The 20006-nt window shown below is 27.9% G+C and overlaps 1 protein-coding gene across 1 annotated transcript; it reads right to left on the reverse strand.

Annotated features, from left to right (window-relative positions):
• Window positions 1–227: 227 nt before the first annotated feature.
• LOC107648538 (putative flavin-containing monooxygenase 1) lies at window positions 228–5114 on the reverse strand. Its single transcript, XM_021105847.2, has 5 exons — window positions 4556–5114; window positions 3649–3889; window positions 2160–2338; window positions 1153–1508; window positions 228–687 (listed from the first exon to the last, which is right to left on the reverse strand). Exons 1-5 carry the CDS (start codon window positions 5015–5017, stop codon window positions 351–353), a joined length of 1575 nt encoding a protein of 524 aa, XP_020961506.1. The 5' UTR covers window positions 5018–5114; the 3' UTR covers window positions 228–350.
• Window positions 5115–20006: the final 14892 nt, after the last annotated feature.

Raw genomic sequence — 20006 nt, forward strand, 5'->3', positions numbered from 1 at the left:
GGATTATTTTTAATTTTCATTTGACAATATCAAGTATGATGAACTCTCACGTACAAATGTTAAGAATAAGAGCAAAAAATTGTATAATAAAGAGTCACCAGTTAAAAAAAAAAAAGGAAAAATTAAAATAGGAAAAGAAAAAGATAAACACTCCTAAATGTTAGCAATTGATATTTTAGATAATCATCTTTTATTAAGTTTTTCCAATTAAAAGAGCCTCCAACAATGACACACTAAAATTATATTAAAGTGCCAAAAATGCACCAAATTACAAGTGAATAATAAAAGATCTTATTTTATTGTATCTCTATATGATTGGGCATTATTATTTATCTTGAATTTCTTTGTTTTCAAAAATAGTAGTCTTGGCTGGTATAAGGGCTAAAAGCTTCAGAGAACAAATTGGTCTTCCTCCAAGGATTGAAGCCCATTTCTTGGCAAATGACATCATTATGGTTAATGCTGAATGTTGAAATGCAGAGCCTCTTGTAAAACCTTGTGGTCCTTTTCATGATTTGAATCTCTTGTGTTGTTTGTTCAATCATTTTTGTCACACTTGGAAGCTTGAATTGTTCATCAGCAAGTCTAGCTAGCCATTTGCACCTTAATTCAGCTGTTTGTAGGTTTGAAATGCTTTCAATGTAACCCACAAATGCCATGTTTGGGATTAGTGGATGAATTGTTCCCCTGTTACATATGTTCAATCATTAGTATCTTAGTTTTCAAATATAAATAACAAACAAGTTAAATTACATAGTTAGTCTTTATACTTTCAGTGAAATTACAAATTGGTCTCTACACTTTAAAAGTTTGTAATTAGGTCTCTAAAGAGAATTAAAATTTATAATTTAGTCCCCGTCGGTCAAAAAGTGTTGATTTAACAGAATATTCTTAGAATATACTGAGAATATTCTGTTAAAATAGAGAATACGCTGAGAATATTTTGTTAAATCAAACACTTTTTGAATGACATGACTAAATTACAAATTTTAATTCTCTTTAGAGATCCAATTATAAAATTTTAAAATGTAGGGACCAATTTGCAATTTCACTGAAAGTGTAGAGACCAACTGTGTAATTTAACCTAACAAACATGACTATTTTGTTAAAATTTGATTATAGTTATTGGTTTGGTTAATGGTGAATACTGACCTATACAAGGGCATGATCCCAGATTGGTCCACAACCAAGCTTCTAAATGGCTGAGGCAAGAGAGATTGAAGCTTTTTCTTGCCATCAAAACCAGTGGCAAGAACAACAACATCAGCCTCCAACTTGGTCTTGTCTTCAAACTCAATTCCATTTTTCCAAAACCACCATTTGGAAGAAGAAACCTTCTTGAATTGTATCATCCCCTTCTCTGCCTCTGAGAAGAAATTATCAGGTAAGATAGCCATTTGGCAAGAAGCATAGTCCTCCACAAATTGGTGCTCTGGTTTCAGACCATACTTTTCCAATGGAAGCTTCCAAACCAAGTATGATTCTATGAACTTGGAAATTGCTTTTCTCTGTTTCAGTTTAGAGCCAGAGCAATTTTAAGTTAAATGAAACTTTTTTAATAACATAATTTTTTTTTTTGTAATATAATTGTCAAGTATAAATGGAAAAATATTGTGTGTAATGCGAATTAATTAACCTCATTAATTTTTTTAATAATATATTACTTTATTTTATTTTTATTTTTCAAAATTTTGGAAAAAGAACAATATTTTTTTATCATTATATTTAATTTATGAAGTATGAAGACATGTAATTTAAGATAAATAAACTCAGAAATGGAATACGGTATGAAACATATGAATACACTAATTTTAAATTTTTATTATATATAAGAACAAAATATATATAAAAATTATAAAGAATTTCTTACATACATTATAGTAATAGTCATAAAAAAAACATACATTATAGTAATATTTTATTAATTATATGACAAATTTTGAATAAATTTTTATACTAATAATAATTAACAATAAATATTATTTTTTAATTATATTTTAAGAATATCAGTCAAGAATCTATTAAAGTTTGACATGATAATACATAATCATATTTAAATATTTTTAAATGTGTGAAAAAAAAAAATTTTTTTATTAAAAAATAATTGAATAGAAGTCAATGTGGAGTATTTGTAGCTTATAATTAAAGTTGAGGTTTACCATTGGAGATGAAAGAAGGCATAGCAGAGCCCTTAACAATGTTTGGTTTGGTCTTTCATGGAGGAACTGAGAGGATCTTGTTGAATAAAACAAGAAGAATGGTAATCCCCAAATCCAGTATGATGGAACTGTCCAATGTAAAGTCCTTATCACCATTGTGCAAGGTTGCCCTCCACTTCCTTTAATTCAACAAATTAAAAACACAGATTAACATAACTATGCTAATAAATTTACTTAGGGAGACTAAAATAGTAAATATTGGTATGTGTACATGTTATTTTTTTTATTATATTCACATTAATATTTTTTAATGTTATATCTTTGGGAAAAATATTAGTCATACATATATAGTGCAAAATATATATATATAAAAAAATGAATACTATATCTTGTAAAACATAACATATTATGAAGTGTATTATCGTTTAATTAAAAAAAAAAAGATTTCATAAATTAACATATACGTGTACAATAATGTTGTTTAAATTCATTATGAGAGGTGCTTGTAATTTATCTTTAAATTTATGTTTACAAGAACTATTTTTTTTATTGAACTTATTATATCTCTCTAACTAATTTTTTAAAATTTTTTATGTTGGTTTAATTATTCTGTCAATCTAGGTAATTTTATTGAATTTTTAATTAAGTTCTTATATATATTTTTTTAATTAGGTCTCTATACCATATCAGATTTTGTAATTAAGTTCTTATCGTGATAAAAATATTGGAATTAGCGGAATATTTCGTTAAACAAAACAAATATATCTAACACTTGACTGAATATTTTATATAGTTTAACAGAATATTCTATTAATTCTAACATTTTTATCACAGTAAAAATTTAATTAAAAATTTAGTAAAATTATACGACCACACAATAATTAAACCACCTATATTTATGTATATTAATTATTAGTATATTACACTCAGGCGTTGACCAAAAATGGCATGACGTACGAAACTTCAGATTGAAGGTCAACAAGTCATCTCATGTCATATGATCATCATTGCGACTCTTCATTCATTAGTTTGACTATTCTCTCTGTTTTTCAATCTCAACTAGCTAAAATTGTTTTTGTTATGTATTAATTAAAAAAGTTTACTAATATATTTGAAGGACGTATTTTAGCTAAATTTTCATTATTATTTGAAAATATTTTTTAGAAAAAAAATATTCATTCTATATATAATTTTTTCATATTATCAATATTTTTATTTATTCTTCAAATTTAATAAATAAAATTAAAATATAATAATTTTTCTTTTACAAATAATTTAAAAATTTTTAAAATATAATAAAATTTATGAGTAGACGAATTATTCAAATACAGTGAAAGAGGTGGTATCCTTATCAAAATAAATAAAACTCATTTATTTTTATTTGACAAATCGCAGTGGTACGGTTTTTGACTCCCACTTATTATTATTCAACTAATCTTATGATGATAAAAACATGATAATTAATTAAGAAGAAGAAATTAAATTAAACCTGAATTTGCTTGAGCACACTCCATAGCCAAATCAATAGCCGATTTCTTATAACCAACAACAGCAACCTTCTTTCCCTTTAACAGTTCTTTAGCACTTTCTTTGTCAAGCTTAGAATATTCCATTGTGTGAAGAACCTTGCCACTGAAATTTTCTGGACCTTTGTTTTTTGGGTACACTGGTATTATTGGTATGTCTCCATATTTTCCAATGCATACCACCAATAATTCAAACCCATACCACTGTACTCCAAAGTCCAAACATTTACCACAAAATTTTATATGTAAATATATAAGCCAATATTGCAAAAAATACATATATTATTATTATTTCTAAAAAATTATTTAATTTTCAACATTCATGCCAATAATTATTATTATGACAAATCTTTAGTATCAAGTGAGAAATAATCATATTTATCAAAATTTAATTTAATTGGTGGTCATTAAATCACTGGTTGTATCACTAAAATTAGATATGGTTAATAATAATAATAATAGCTACTTAATTAATACATTTTAGTTATAGTTATAATAATATGAAAGAAAATTGTTTTTGTTCTTCTTAATGTCAAATATATAAGTAAAACAATTAATATGTGTGGGGCCGGGGTTGAACATGCATGCATACTAGTCATGACACTATAACTAATTCATACATTTGAAAGTTGACCTATTACTAATAATAATTAATGCTCATAAGATCAACAAAAGAAAGAGGGTTGAACTACAATAATAATAAGGATCTTATTAAGCATGTTCATAGACACTTTTTAAAATTATTATAAAAAATATTTTATTAAATATATTAAAACTTAAAAGAAATTCATTATTTGGCTATGAAAATGTGTCTTTTAATAATAATATATGTTGAAAATAATTAAATTCATATAAGGAAATTAAAAGAACCTCAACAATTTTAGTTTGATTGTTTTCCACGGCAACTTCCCAAACAGGACGACCACTCAATAGCGTTCCATATTCATGTTGGGCGTTATGATGATGATGATGATTATTAAGATGGCGAATTTCGACCACCTTTGAATTGAACTTAACAAACTTGAACACATCAAAATGTGTTGCATAGTTTTGCAAGTATTCCAAGACCTCAATGTAAGAAGGGAATGATGAATTGTCCCTGTGAGGCCAAGGGAAATCAGAGAATTCAAAATCACATCTTGGGGTTTGAAGCTTAGTGGAATTGAATGAGCAATGTTTCCAAACACCACCAATTGAATCGGTGGATTCAAAAACAATTGGGTTATAGTGACATAACTGCTTTGCAGCTGCAATTCCACTAATACCTGCCCCAATTATACCAACTTTATAATTGGATATCATCATTTGTTGGTTATTGTGTTGGAAAGCCATAGAGCAAGGGAGAATGAACAAAATTAACAAGTGGTTACTTAATTAGATTAAGCTCTTATATTTGTGGTGACGGTGCTATTGGATTTTGGTGGCTTTAAATAGAGGTAGCTAAGGAACAGAGTGAGGGTTCTAGGTATTATCTAAGGTACGTACTTTTGTTAAATTATACATAAAAGTTAAGAAAATGTATAATAGTCTATATATATGTATATTTCTTTTTCATATTATAATATATATATATATATTTTTTTAATCAAACCCTCCAATCCATCTTATTATCTCGATAATTTGCATATTTATACATAAAGTACTGTTTAACTTATTATTTTTTATAATTGTATTAAATTTTTAATTAAGTCTTTATAGTTAAAAATTTGTAATTGAGTTTGATCTTTATACTAGATAAATTGTCAATTACCTTCAAAGCTTCAAACGATTTATAATTTTGTAATAGTGGGGAGCTCTCGACCACCGAAGAGATTTTGGGGAGGAATTAAGCGAGACATCACATCCAATTTAAAATCTTAAAGTATTAAATTAATGGGTCTCTCATCTTATAAACTTCTCACTCTTCTATATTTTTTTTGATATGAAACTAATTTCATGCACTTCTTACACCTGCAACATTAACATTTACCTGTAGTTCTGTCTCTGTTGGTAACAAACAATAAACACTTACTTTATAACATTAAAATAATAGCATCACTCTTTTCTATTTTTGGAATGTAAAAATCAAGGTCCACCCAAGCGTCATACATGATTAGCTACCTAGGATTATAATAACACTAAATATTGACTTACTAATGTAGTGTAATGCAAGTAGCATCTACTTAACTAACATATAATAAAACTTAAGACTCCTTTCTTAAGTATGTGATTATCATATTAGTATCAACTAGGCATTGAACTAATACTTGTATACTTGGTCTACTTAGGAAGGCTACGGATACTATAGAGTTACTTATTTTTTTACAAGTCAACTCCTATTTTATTGATATATATATATATATATAGACAAAAAAAAATCAAAACTTATCTTAATTATTTAATATTTATTAATTATTACTAAAATTAATAAATACTAAATAAAAAATTTTAACTATCTTTTATTAACTTTTTTTTGTTATCAAACATTTTTAATATATATATAAAATTATATATATATAATTTTTTAATTTTTTAATTATTATTTTCATTTCGTCTCTAACATTTTAATAAGTTTGTTTTGCCCTTTGCAGTTAACACACTTATTACTATCAACTTTAGCAAAGAATTTTTTATTTTTTACTTTTGTATGAAACCTTACCATAGAAAGTGCTGACCTAATTTTAATTTGGCGGTGCCATTTTATAAAGCTTTATTTTTGTCTAAAAGTGGCCCTTACTGAAAACAAACTGTATGCTATATATAGTTAATAGTTTAATTTTTTTTTCTTGGGTAAGTAATGTCATAAACATGGTTCAAGGTTTTTATAATCAAAAGTCCTAAATTTCAACTATTGTTACACTCAAAAGAAATTATTTTAAGTTTGTTAACATAAAGTTAAAAAAAGAAAAAGTTTAAACTTCATATTTACTTCAAGTCTTTGGTAAAAAGTGTTTCCTTTTTTGTGAGGAGCCGTGTTATTATATATATAACTTTTCATATTTCTATGCCTAATTTCTTAAGTAATTACTTATATATTTTTTTGATATTTTTTAATTATATCTGTTAAAAATATAATTATTTATATATTTTTATCTTTATTATGACAAAAAGAAAACAAAATTTTAGCATATAAGACAAAAAAAAAAGGAAAGAAGAAAGACATGCAACATTCATGCAAAAAAGATTATTTAATACAAAATTATGTTAAAGATATAATCATTCATATATTTTTATCTATCATCAATTTAAGTTTTGAAATAAATAATTTTATGATAATATCAACTTTTTTCATTTTTATAGGCAAACTTTATTATTGAATTATAAAATAAATAAAAAATTTATATGATTGTTGAAAATGTTAGTTTCTACTATATATTCTCTCTTTTAAGGGTTGTTTACCGGCATTGTTTATACTTTATACTACTCTTAATCTAATGATTATGCATTTAAAAAAGTATAACAAATTATGAGAATTTGAGTCAATGAGTTATAGCTCAAATAGTATAGTCTTTCCATATTTAATTAAGAGATTGTGGATTCGAGTCTCCTATCTTTAGTAAAAAAAAAAAATTATGGGAATTTGAATGCGAGAGATTGGCCTAGCTTGTAGTTTTGCCAAGTTTTATAGTTTTGATAACGTACTACTACTCTAAAAGAGTTCTTGAGATTAGTGAATTGCATTGATTTAGTTTTTAATTTTTTAATTGTTACAATTTAGTTTTTAAATTTAAATAAGTGTATCAATGTAGTATTCATGTATTTTCCGTAGTCAGGAATCTAATTTCGTTAGTGACGTAGTTTAAACCTTATCATGCTGGACATATTAAAACGACGTCGTACGCATTTTGACGCTAAAGAATGCACTAAATAACATTGTTTGAAGGTTTGAACAATACTAAAACGTTACACCTCTCTCTTTTGAACAATACTAATTGTTCAAACTCTCAAATGACGTCTTTTAGTACCTTTTTTAGTGCCAAAATGCGTAGACGTCATTTTAATATGTTTAGTGTGGCAAGGCTTGAGCCACGTCACTAACGGCATTGAATTTTTTGACGATGGAAAATACACGAAGAACTACATTAGTGCACTTTTTTAAATTTGAAAGACTAAATTGTAGCAATTGAGAAGTCAATGACTAAATCAGTACAACTCGCCAATCTCAGAGACTAAAATAAGGCTTAACTCGCTCTAAAGTGTTGATAACTTTAGTTAAATTCAAAATTACGTTGGAAGTTATTAAGTTTTGAGATTTTAGGTTTAGTTAGTTTTTTTAAAAAAATTTATGAATTTTGTTAAATCTAAAATTACTTATCTTAAAATTTAATTAGAGACTTTTTTTATTTATGCTAAAATTCTTTATTTTATTTAGTAAAATATGAGCAACAAGGACCAACTAAGTTTTGTTCATACAAATTTAATATTATATTATAAAATTATTTTTTCCAAAATTTAAATTATTAACTATATAAAGATACATATATAAATTATTATATATTTAACAAGATGTTTTGCTTCTCTCTTTTGAGAGTCAAACATCATGTAATTATAGGAGAAAAAAATTAAAGCAACCAACAAACATACAATAATAATAATAATAATAATAATAATAATAATAATAATAATAATAATAATAAACCTCGTTGACTATCTACAAAGTCAAGTTAATTATACTTAATCTTCATCAATATGATCATCATATATATGTGTCATGTTTCATGATTGCTTTGGTCTCCTATAAAATAAAATATACAGTATTAACAAGAAATAGATGGTATCTTTTTATATTTTAATTCTATAATTAGTTAGAATAAAAGACTAGCTAGTTTGAATAATATAATTTACGTTCACATCAGGCTTTCGGATGCATCTTCATATATGCCGAGTTGTACATGTCAAGGTCAACACACAGAGTTTAGAAATGAAAATTTCACGAAATATTATTCCTCAAATGAGAACTTGAAAAGTTTAGTATATCATTTACTATTTTAGCTTTTTACCGTATTTATCAATTCGACAAACTAAAAATTAACCTGTTATAATTGAAGTTCTATTTAAAAATTTATAATTTATTAATAAATTGTGTATGCCACAATATAAGTTTTAAATTTTCGACTCTTGTTTAAAATGATATATCATTCATTTTGTGATAATAAATATGATAAATTAATAATTTTATAACCAAAACCCTTTTATTTATAAAATAAAATAAACTTTTTTTTAACAATGGTAGGAAACCAAGAGGATACCAGCTAAAAACCAGCAAAATGTCTTTGGGTAAATTCAAAACCTCTATGTGGATGGTATTTATACTAGGCATTAGGATGTTTCTTCTACTAAGTATTAGAATGTTTCTTTTTCATACTAAATGGATATTCTTTTTTTATATACTAAGAATCGGAATTGTTGAAAGTTCCGTGATCCCCGCTCCTATTTCTCTAAATATATCATTTAGAATTTTAATTTGGAGTGAGAAGCAATTAATATCAAATATTATAAATTAAAAATAAATAAAATTAATTAAATATAATTATAAATTAATTAAATTATTTACTTTTTGACTGATTACCTATTGGTTCATATACTTTTCTTTATCTCTAATATTTTTAAAAATTTTAAAATTGTTTTTAATATTTAATTTAACCATCAACAATTAGTCATATTTTCTTTTTTCTAATTTTAGCCTTCTCTAATTTAACTCTAAATTTCTAAATCCAACGTTAACCTCAACCTCTTATTCCCAAATCCCTCCAAACCCAACACTAATGGCACACGCCTCTAGTCTCATTGTTGCCACAACAGTCTCCCTCATCTCATCACCATTGCTACAATCACTGCATCCAGCCCCATCATAATAGTAACTCCCCCACCCCACTTATTCAAATTAATACGGTTTTGATTGGATTAAAATAAATAAATAATTTTGTTTAGATTGGTTTGGATTTAAAGACTCTTATCTATAAGATTGTTATATATATATATATATATATATATATATATATATATATATATAAATCCTCATTATCCTAATTTTATTCTATGTAAGATAAAATAAAACAACAAAATTAGATAATGCAAAAATATATTCTTATTCGTTCTATTGTCATCCTTAAGTACCAAAAGATAATTAGAAAAGTAAAGATGACTATTAATTTTTTTTTTTTGGTAATTTCTAAATGTTAAATAAAATAAATAAGTTTGGTTATGCAAGATACTGTAAGAGAAAGTTTAGGAGTCAACAGTACTTAACTAGTAAAAAAAAAAGTGAGTAATTCTACATTATTGAATGTAATTTCACACTATTAAAAATATTAATAATAACTAATTAATGGTTACAAATTACAAAATTTATTGAGTTCCTAATACTCCTCGTAGCATAAATTGATGAGAGAGAGTGAATCCATTTATTTACTCTTGAAAACAATTAAGAAAGAGGAGTGTTAGGACCTGCAACTTTTGGTATTTGTAACCATCAAATACTCATCGATGATAATTCTAATGGTATGAGATTTCATCCAATAACTCACTTGTTCTTGCTAGTTACATATTGGCCAGAACTTGAAAAAGTTGCTGACCCTCTAGAGTTTTCCATTAAGAAAACCTCACTTCACCACCCGCATACGAGTCACCACAAAAAATCTTATTAGCTGATACCAAATGGTTGCATTTTTTTAAATTTCTCGTTTGAATCATATAGAGATCATAGTCATTAATTGAAGCCTTTCTTTTTTCCTGCCCAATATCTAGATCAATAAGAAAAATCTACCCAAACCAAAAGTCATGAAACATTTCCATTTTCTCTTGTCAACAAAATGATTAACTGTTTATTAGAAGAACCCTAAGCTAGCCAGCTGGTCCATCTGTTTCTCTTTTTTCCCTTTGTTAGAACATATATGCGAATATCTAAGTACGTACAAGCACATCGTGGCTAGATATAGAACAAAATCTAACACTTCACACTGTTGGTTGATAATAGAAGAAAACATGTTATTTGAATTATTCGGATTAATGTTCACACTTATGTCATATGCACATTAATGGTCTAGTTCAAGTACATAGATATTCATTGTTAATATAATATTTTTATATATGGTTGCATAAAATCATGACCAAAACCATTGATTCAGCATATAGCATGACTGATAGAGAGTCACGTGCCTTGAGAAAACAAATATTTTGCTCTCGACCTAATAATAATGCAACAACCCTTGAACAAGTCCAATAACTAATTGAATTCATCTTTAATTTGTTTAATTTGTTTGCTTATTCGAGAACACGTTAAGGAAAATTCTGAGAAGAACCTGGATTATATTACTATTACAAGTTGCTTATAGTTTTGTTTAATTATTTCTCTCATTTCATACATAGAGATGGTAATAAAATTCGTAAACGGGGATATTCATGGAAATACTCAAAGATGGAGATAGAAATGAGGGTAAAATTATCATCATATATATCTCCTTTTTATTTTAGGTAAATTATTGTAGCCTATTGAATTTTACTAATGTATTCATAAATTTTTGTAGGTTACAACGATCTTTGAGAGAGTAAAATAAACATATAAATTCTTGTATAGCTTATGAGTTTCTTTATTATTTCTTTATAAAATTCATTATACTGTATCCAAAAATCACATTAATCGTTGTAGTATAATAACAACATGCTTATCAAGAGCTTAAAAGTAATTAAATAAACTAGCTAGTTAGAGTTAGGCTACGCAATAATGAAATCATTGTTGCATGATTGCATCAATCTTAGAACACGTCAATTTTTCAAAATCATTGAATCACAATATGTTTTAGATCTTCCTTCATTTGCATACAATAATATGCATGTCTCAACTCATAGTATCAATCAATTGCCATTTTTCCTTTCACAAACACTAAAAAAAAAAAAATGCAGAATATTGTCGAATTTATCGTTGGATTTAGCGTCGTAAGTTAGCGGTGAGTTGATTGGCGAATTTGACAATAAATTTATCGGATAAAAAGGTTACCATCTCCGACCACCCTCCGCCAGTGCTGCCCACCTCCATTCTCTTCTAAAGTCTGTGTTAAGTTGTCTGGATCGTGTTTCGTTGCCTCAAACGGAGTTGCTCCATCTATCTCTATCACCATTAGAAGAGTTGTCACTGCCGTTCCTTCTGCCGCCAGAGTTGTGTCTCTCTTTCGTCGTTCAGGTAGGTAGCTTTCATCCCACTCCCTATTTCATCCTGTTTTCATTTTTAATTTCTAATAAAAATCCTAACCCCTTTTTGCCTTAACCCCTTTTTAAACCACCATTCAAGTCTACCTCTAGTTCTTCTGCCCCGGCTGCTTCATTGCTCCATTCAAGTAAATTTTTCACTGCTCCTTTTATAATTTTTTATCATCATGCGACTATTTTGTTATTTAGATATCATTTATTGTAGAATGTTAATTAAAGAGTTTTGGATTAAAAAGGTTATCTATTTCAATGCTTGGGTATTTAGATAATAATTGTTCTAAAATTTATACAAATGATAGTATTGGTATTGTTATCGTTGCTTGAGGATTTGATGCAAGTTATTTGTTAGAATTTTGAGTTTCAGTAGTCTTAATGTTAATTTTATGTTGTGGTTAATTCGCACTATACTTGTGGTTTACTGTATTATTTCTTTAGTTTGTCCATGAAACATATTTCAGTATTGCAATTGATTTGGAATGCATTACAGATTATATATATATATATATATATATATATATATATATGTGGCATATCTTTTTTAGTCTAGACTAGCGTTTTGTTGTTACATTAAATTAAATATTATATGATGCAAAATGACAATCATAAATTTATTGGCACATCTTATTTTCTGCTATGATTAGAATGATTTATATGGACTAGTAAAGTCAAAGAATGTGAAGTCAGAAGTTGATAATAAAAATGAGTATATATACTAACTCATTCTCTTCCAAGTAATTCATACACAGGTAATAGGTTGCATATTATTTTATCTACTGCTTAGTATTAATTATTAATTTATTTTTTCTGTAGTTTTTTATCTTTTTTATTCTTTATTGTTTTATGATTGGACTCTCTTTGACAGTTGCAGATTTCTATAAAACAATATTTTGACGGGTCAAATTCTATCAAACTTAATTGAGAAATCAGAACTGAACTTTGGATAACTAAGAAAACCTATTTACTTTTCAACTTTTAGAATTGTCTCAGTTGATTAATATTAATGATAGTTGACAATAAAATTTTTATTGGTTATGAATTAGTATTTGATTTGGCTATTGTATTGTCTTAATTTATGACAATGTATGGTTAATTGGTGCATTTTAAATCTAATTTTTTTGTTTAATTGAATTTTCTTTTTTTTAATAATAAACTTTAATATTTAAATTTGTTTGTGAACTTTTAACTAAAAATTAGAGAGGAATTATTATAAAAAATTATGAAAATTTAAATTTTGGTAGTTTAAAAATTATTAAATTTAAATATTTAAAATTATATATTAAATTTTAAAAAAAATTAAAATATAAGTTTATCAAGAGAAAAATCTGATGTAACAAACTCCAAAATTTCGTAATTAAAAGTTTATATCGATTCGCCAATAATTAGTGACGGACAGAAAATTAATCGGTAAACAATTACCAACAAAATTTATACCGTGTTACGGCCTGATCCAAACTGAATGTGGGCCGGCTCGACCCGGGCACCACCCGACCCAAACGGTTAGGAGCAAGGCACCCATTCGTCGACCTGGACACGCGTCCCTGACAGCTTCGCTACAGCTGTGCAGGAGAGGTCTCGAAGAAGGTGGGCCTGTCCTTGCAGGGCCCACCTCTGACACGGTATAAATGGGGAAGGACCTACCCTTCCCCCAAGGTACGTCACACATCTCTCCCACTTTTTTGCCTGCACACTCTATTGACTAGAGCATCGGAGTGTCTTTGCAGGTGACACCCCCTTCTGACCTTCTCCACACGAAATGTTCGGGAAGTCGTCTATACTCTCTCCAACCCAACAACCCGGAACCAGACGATCCCCCTCTCATCAATCAAAGCATCAACCCAAACCGTCTGGTACCCGACATACCGAACATACCGTTAAATTTATTCTAACACTAAATCCAATAGTAAAAAGATTATCGACATATTTTTTTAATAAATTTGTCGATAAATTCGGTATTTAATAAATTTCTTGTAATGAAATTTGGTTGTGAGATACGTGATTACACAAGAAAACTGATAGGATTAAACAAAAGAAACTATATATGCATTATTGCATCACAAAATAATGCCTCAAACTCCGATTCCCACTTAGTTATGGCACTACCTTTAGGTCATCTTTTATTGAATAAGACGCAACAAATTAAATGCATAAAATATTTCGTATGTTACATGTACACATGGATATATATGGACCAATGAGCTCTCCATCCACTAATGGCCATAAATTCTTTTTAATCATTGTCAATGATTTTAGTAGAGATATATGAATATTGGTAATGAAATTAAAATTTGAAGCTAGTAAATTAGCTCATTATTTAGAATATAATCCAATTTGTATCCCCATAGTTTCAAACATCATTAAATGTATAAGAAGTGAAAATTCAAAAGAATTTCAATTAAATGACTTTTATATATGTATCAAAATTTAATGTGTTGAAATTCCCAATAAAGTAGCATAATAGAGAAAAATTACCAAGATATAATGGAAAGAGAATAATTTGTGTATAAGTGAAGCTTCTATCAATTTTGACCAAAGAACAAACAGTAAACATTTTCACCAAGTTATCAACTCCAACACTATTATTTTAGTGTGTATTACAACAGGTTATTAGGATTAGCTTGTTTTAATTCATTTTGTTTGGTTATGAGAACAAGAGTTACTTGAGACTGAATGAATGGAATTATGAGTAATATTCTGAATACAATAATGACACTCTGCAACGGTTTATTTATTATTCAGCTATGTATACATACAGAAAGCTTAAGAATGGTTGTTGAACCTAACTAACTTCTTTTAGCTTAACTCCCTTAACAGATTTCATTCATTTTTGTTTAGTTCTGTTTTCTTGGCTCGGTTTTGTTTTCTTTTATTGCAATTCTTGATTAACTCATTGTAAGTTGAATTTGTAACAAATACCAACTTGAGGGGGGCATAATAAGATATTTAGGTGATACGATATTTAACCATGTAGCGTAATTTGGTGATAGAGTTTAGTTAGGTGGTTAAAAAGTTAGTTAGGTTAATTCTGTTAGTTTCAGTTTCTTTTTCCTAATACAACTATTTTGGTGTGATATGATTGGTGTGTTCTTGAGTTATAATTGTTGTGACTTACTCTAGTCATATTACTTATTTAAAAAATTTAAATTGATAGAAAGAGATAACATGAATGATTATATCTTTATACTTTTCTTTAAGCAAAAGTCTTTTTTTTTTTTAATTTGTTTGAATTTTGTATAAATTTTTTTATTTGTTTTATGTTATTATTTTTGTTTATTTTTGGAGTTTACTAAAAATTAGACTCTAAATCTTTCTGACATAGAATTTTAATATTCTGTTATGATACCACTTATTTAAAAAATTTAAGCTGATAAAAAAAGACAAAATAAATAGTTATTTCCCTTATAAATTCATTTAACTTTTAGTTTGTCCTCAAGGACAATAATAAGAAAGATGAATTACGAGTTCTTTATTGTTTTTCTCCGATTAAGGACGAACTTATATGAACAATAAAAAAAGTGTCTATGGGAATAAGTATTGTTTTGGTTTCTAACGTTGAGGGTCGGAATCGAATTCGTTCCGAATGTAATTTTGGATTTAAAATCATCCTTAATGTTTTTTTTCGTATTAAGATGTCCTTTTTAATAAAATACTTTTTTAAAAGATAATAATACCCCTAACCCCCAACTGCACTACCCATTTTGCATTCCCTGCCACCATCCCCTTTCTGCATTTTTCACCATCGCCACCCCCTTATTTTCACTATCAGCCATGCGATCATTTTGCATTCTCCACCACCACTATTCATTCTACATTCTCCACCACCGTCACCGCCCCAATTTTCACTATCAGCCATTTCTTTTCATAACAACAATAATAACAGAACATACATTCAAATTCAAGAATCCATTATCAACAATAACAGAACATTCAAATCAATAATAACACAAACATTCAACATTCAAAAAAAATCAAATGAACATAGAAATCAACACAAGCAGAAGCAGAAAGCAAAAAAAATCAACTCAAGAAGAAGGCAGAAGCAGAAAGCAGAAACTGAAGCAGAACAGATGCAAAAGTTCAAATACAGCCAAGTCAACAAGCAGAAGCACAAATTCAACAAGAAGTAGAAGCAGAAGCTCAAGCAAAAGCAGCAAGCAGAGGCCAAAGCAAGAACCACTGGCAGTTTGTGGGCGACAGAGCGACGGCGGCTGGGCAGATCGGTGGTGGCAGGAACCCAACTCAGCCTCAGATTCCTCTCTCTCCGCGTGTCGCCCTCCTCGCGTCGGGCTCCCCTTCCCGGCGACGCACTCCACGGCAGCGGCAGAAGCATGCATGAACGGCGGCAACGTTTCTGGCGGCGGCTCGTGGGCGGACCGGCAACGATGTAGGTGTCGCGATGGTGGCGGCGGCTATGGCAGCGGCCTCCTCCCCTCGCGATGGTGGCACCAGTGCTCCCTCTCTCTTTTCAATCTCCTCTCTCGCTGCTCGTGCTCGGTGGCAAAGGACCCAACGGTGGCAGCGATGGCCTCCTGCGACTGTGGAGGCCTCCTCCCCTCCCCCCTTGGCGTTTCCTTCCCCCCCCCCCCCCCAACCCCCAACCCCCAACCCCACCCCCACCCCCACCCCCCAAAAACGCGTTTCCTTTCCCTCACCCCTCCCCTAAAACGCGTTGTTTTCTTTTATTTTTTTTAAATTTTATAATTTTTTTATTAAAATAGGGGTAGTTTAAGAATAAAATTAAAAATTTTATTAAAAAGGACGATTTTAATACGAAAAAAAAACATTAATGATGATTTTAAATCCAAAATTACATTGAAGACGGTTAATTCCGACCCTCAACGTTAGGGACCAAAACAATACTTATCCCTTAAACAAATGACAGTTCTGTTTATGAATTTTAATGTTTAATTATAATTTTTTAATATCATTTTTAAAAGTCTTTATTTAATTATGATACCAAGTATAGTGAAAACGTAAATTAATTCGCGATATGTTAGTACTATTTTAACGACAGAAGGAAGTAATAGAAAAAATTTTAAAATATAAAAAATAATAACGAATCTATTGATATATAATGAATTAATTTACATTTTCGCTATGCCCTCTTAAAATTGGTATGAGAACCAAATATTCTGGAAGCTTTGTTGTATTAAAGGATCTAGCTTAGCTACCATAATAAGAAATTTCATTCGTTCAAAGACATGGTGGAATCATCATAATAAGTTTCAACTAGTTTGACTACGACAGTGTGTGTTTAGAAAAGTATGGTTATGGATTTTGAAACTTCCTAAAAACAGATGCTATATTAATCTCCAATGATATGATGTATATTTTCTTCAATCATATCGTTTTTCAATGTAAGAATACCATAGAAGCATGCTTTTGATTTTCTGTTTTTGACTAATAATATAAGCAGTTTATTTATGAAAGCTTTTGTTCTTCAGTTTTGACGGCGCATTCGCGTGGTGTTGCAAATTGAGACCGGCAACTGAGAAATTATGATGATGACCCAAGTTGATATATCTCTTATCTTCTCAAAATAAATTCGATTTTGTAAATTTTATATGAATAGTTAATAATAAAATAAAATGTGCATGACTTTTTAAAATAAATATTTGACTTTTTTAACAATGTAATATAACGTTTTATAAATAGGCTATTTTTTAGTATTAGAGAATGAGCATGAGATATGCTCAATTATGGATTAGTGGTGTGTTTTTTTGTTAATATGAAGATTATTTTTTTTAATTTTAAACTATAAACCGGAGACTTATGTTCAGTTTGGGTAAATAACTTAAATAAGTTCTTTTGAAAAAAGAACTTAAAGCATAAAGGCTTTTATTAATAGCAGTTTATAAGTAAGTTATTTTGTGTTTGGATTTTTAGTTATAAAAGTACTTATTTTAAAGTTGTAGTGTTTGGATAAATAACTCAAAAAATAATTTTTTTTACGGAAGAGAATAAATATTAAAATAACGATGATAACAAATACTTGAATGTTGATTTTACATAACCTAATCACTAATATTGCGTATGACATGGTAGGTGAAAATAAAAAATAAATATAAAATGTGTGTTAATGTATATTTTGTTGTTATTTTTTATTTTTTTTACTCCTATTAGAACTCCCTTCTCCTTTATTGAGGTAAAAAACTTGCTATAATTAACTATGAAAATAATAGCAAGCTATAAAATCACATGTGAAAAAAATAAAATTAAAACTGAAATTTCATACCACAGTTAAATACAAATTTAATAAAAAAAATAGAATGATAAAATGATAAAAAAAAATACCTAGAAGGAATATATGCAGTAGGTTGTTCAGATGCAATATTGTCTGAAAATGGTGGTGGAGGATCAATACTTCCATCAGATGAATCATTACGTGAAAATGATGAGATTTGAAACATTGCGTGAGAATGATGGTGGAATGATAGTGGAAGGACAGTGCTTCTAGTAGACCTTGCGTGAAAATGGTAGTGAAGGGTTAGTATTTTTTACAGAGTCAAAAAGGAAAGTAGATTTTTTTTTTGAAATTAAATTTTTTTTAATGAAATGGTAGAATGACTTATCGAAAAGCAGAGAAGCTAAGTCATATAATTCTACTTCTTCAAAAAGTTGTAAATTAAATTTTCGGGAAGTTAAAAGCTTTTTTTAAAGAGCAATGCTAGGGGATCAGCAACTTTTGTGATTGGTAGTTATCAAATAGCCATCAATGATGATTTAATGGTATGAGATTGGTGTGAGATTTCATCTAATGACTCACCCTTCTCTGCTGGTTACATGCTAACTAAAATTCAAAATTGCTGGCCCCTAGACTTTTTCTTTTTTAAAATGATGTCAAACACGCAAATTTTGACTTTTCATAATTCAAAAGTAAAAAAAAAAAAAAAAAAAGTAGCTTTTGCTATTTCCCAAACGGACTCTTAGAGACTTAGATTTAGCTAGCATAAAAAAAATGAATGTCTTATTTGTGACAAAATGAATTCAAATTCAAGAAGAAACAAAACTGAGCCTTCGATTTATGGAGGATAATTTTTTTTTTAACGGAAAAATAAATCGGTGGATAGATTTTATAAAAAAAATTTAAAAATTTAAAAACTCAAATCTAAAAGTAGGTTTTGAAAAAGAATTAAAAAAACTCAGAAAATTCAGATCTGATGGTAGATTTTATGAAAAAAAATTAAAATTTATAAGACCCAAATTTGAAGGTTTGATTTGTGATTCTCTAAATCTTGACCCTACGATTTGTTTGTCGTTATCTTCCATACCTAAGAATAACACACACAGCTCCAATATCAATGGGAAATACCTTTCCGTCTCCAATATGAAAATTAAAAAGCATTTATATATATGCTATGATGTACGGACATTAATACGGGACACCACACGAATTTTAAAATTTTATAATACATGGGAACACGTATATATATAAAATATAAAATATTTTTAGATAGATCATAATGATATTTTGATATTTTATTGATATTAAAATATAAATTAATTTTTAAATTATTTTTAATGTTTTATTTAATTATATAAAATATTTAAAATATTTTTTGTTTTAATAAATAATAATATATTCTATTTCTAAACTTATTTTAAGAGTATTAGGTGTATCCAAACGTGTTCGAAAAATTTTTTTTATTAAAATACGATTAAACACATAAAACACGCATGTCAGACAAATATTAAATATTATGTTTAAAATGTATCCGATACATGAATACAAAGTGTCTGTGCTCATAGTAAATAAGAAACTGCCTAAATTTTATTCCTGTATAATTCTCACGTAAAAATACTCATCACGTTTGATTAAATTTTTGTATTGAAAATAATACTATTTCATAATGTAAAAATAAAAGGTAATATAATTTCTCTGCCTAAACTATATAAAATTAAGTCACTTTTTCCTAAAATAAAATATAAGTCATATATATGCATTTTATATTTTATAATTAAGAAAAATGTAAATCTATTTTTTGAAATTTAATCTTCTTAAACGTGCATCTTTATAAATAAATAAACAAATCAATAAATAAGCATGCTATACTCTTAATTATTCGATATATACATGTGAATCCACTCTTATAATTTTTTAATTTAAAAATATTATTTGTACATTAAAATCAGTCATTAT

Source organism: Arachis ipaensis, chromosome B6 (genome assembly GCF_059453495.1).
Source record: "Arachis ipaensis isolate K30076 ecotype BB chromosome B6, ASM5945349v1, whole genome shotgun sequence".
Classification (NCBI taxonomy): domain Eukaryota; kingdom Viridiplantae; phylum Streptophyta; class Magnoliopsida; order Fabales; family Fabaceae; genus Arachis; species Arachis ipaensis.

Coding starts and splice junctions, on each gene's coding strand:
- LOC107648538 (XM_021105847.2), bottom strand. CDS start 5,017: ATGGCTTTCCAACACAATAACCAACAAATGATGATATCCAATTATAAA. Junction 2,339..3,648: donor GTGTGCTCAAGCAAATTCAG/GTTTAATTTAAT, acceptor GTTGAATTAAAG/GAAGTGGAGGGCAACCTTGC. Junction 688..1,152: donor GGGATCATGCCCTTGTATAG/GTCAGTATTCAC, acceptor CATATGTAACAG/GGGAACAATTCATCCACTAA.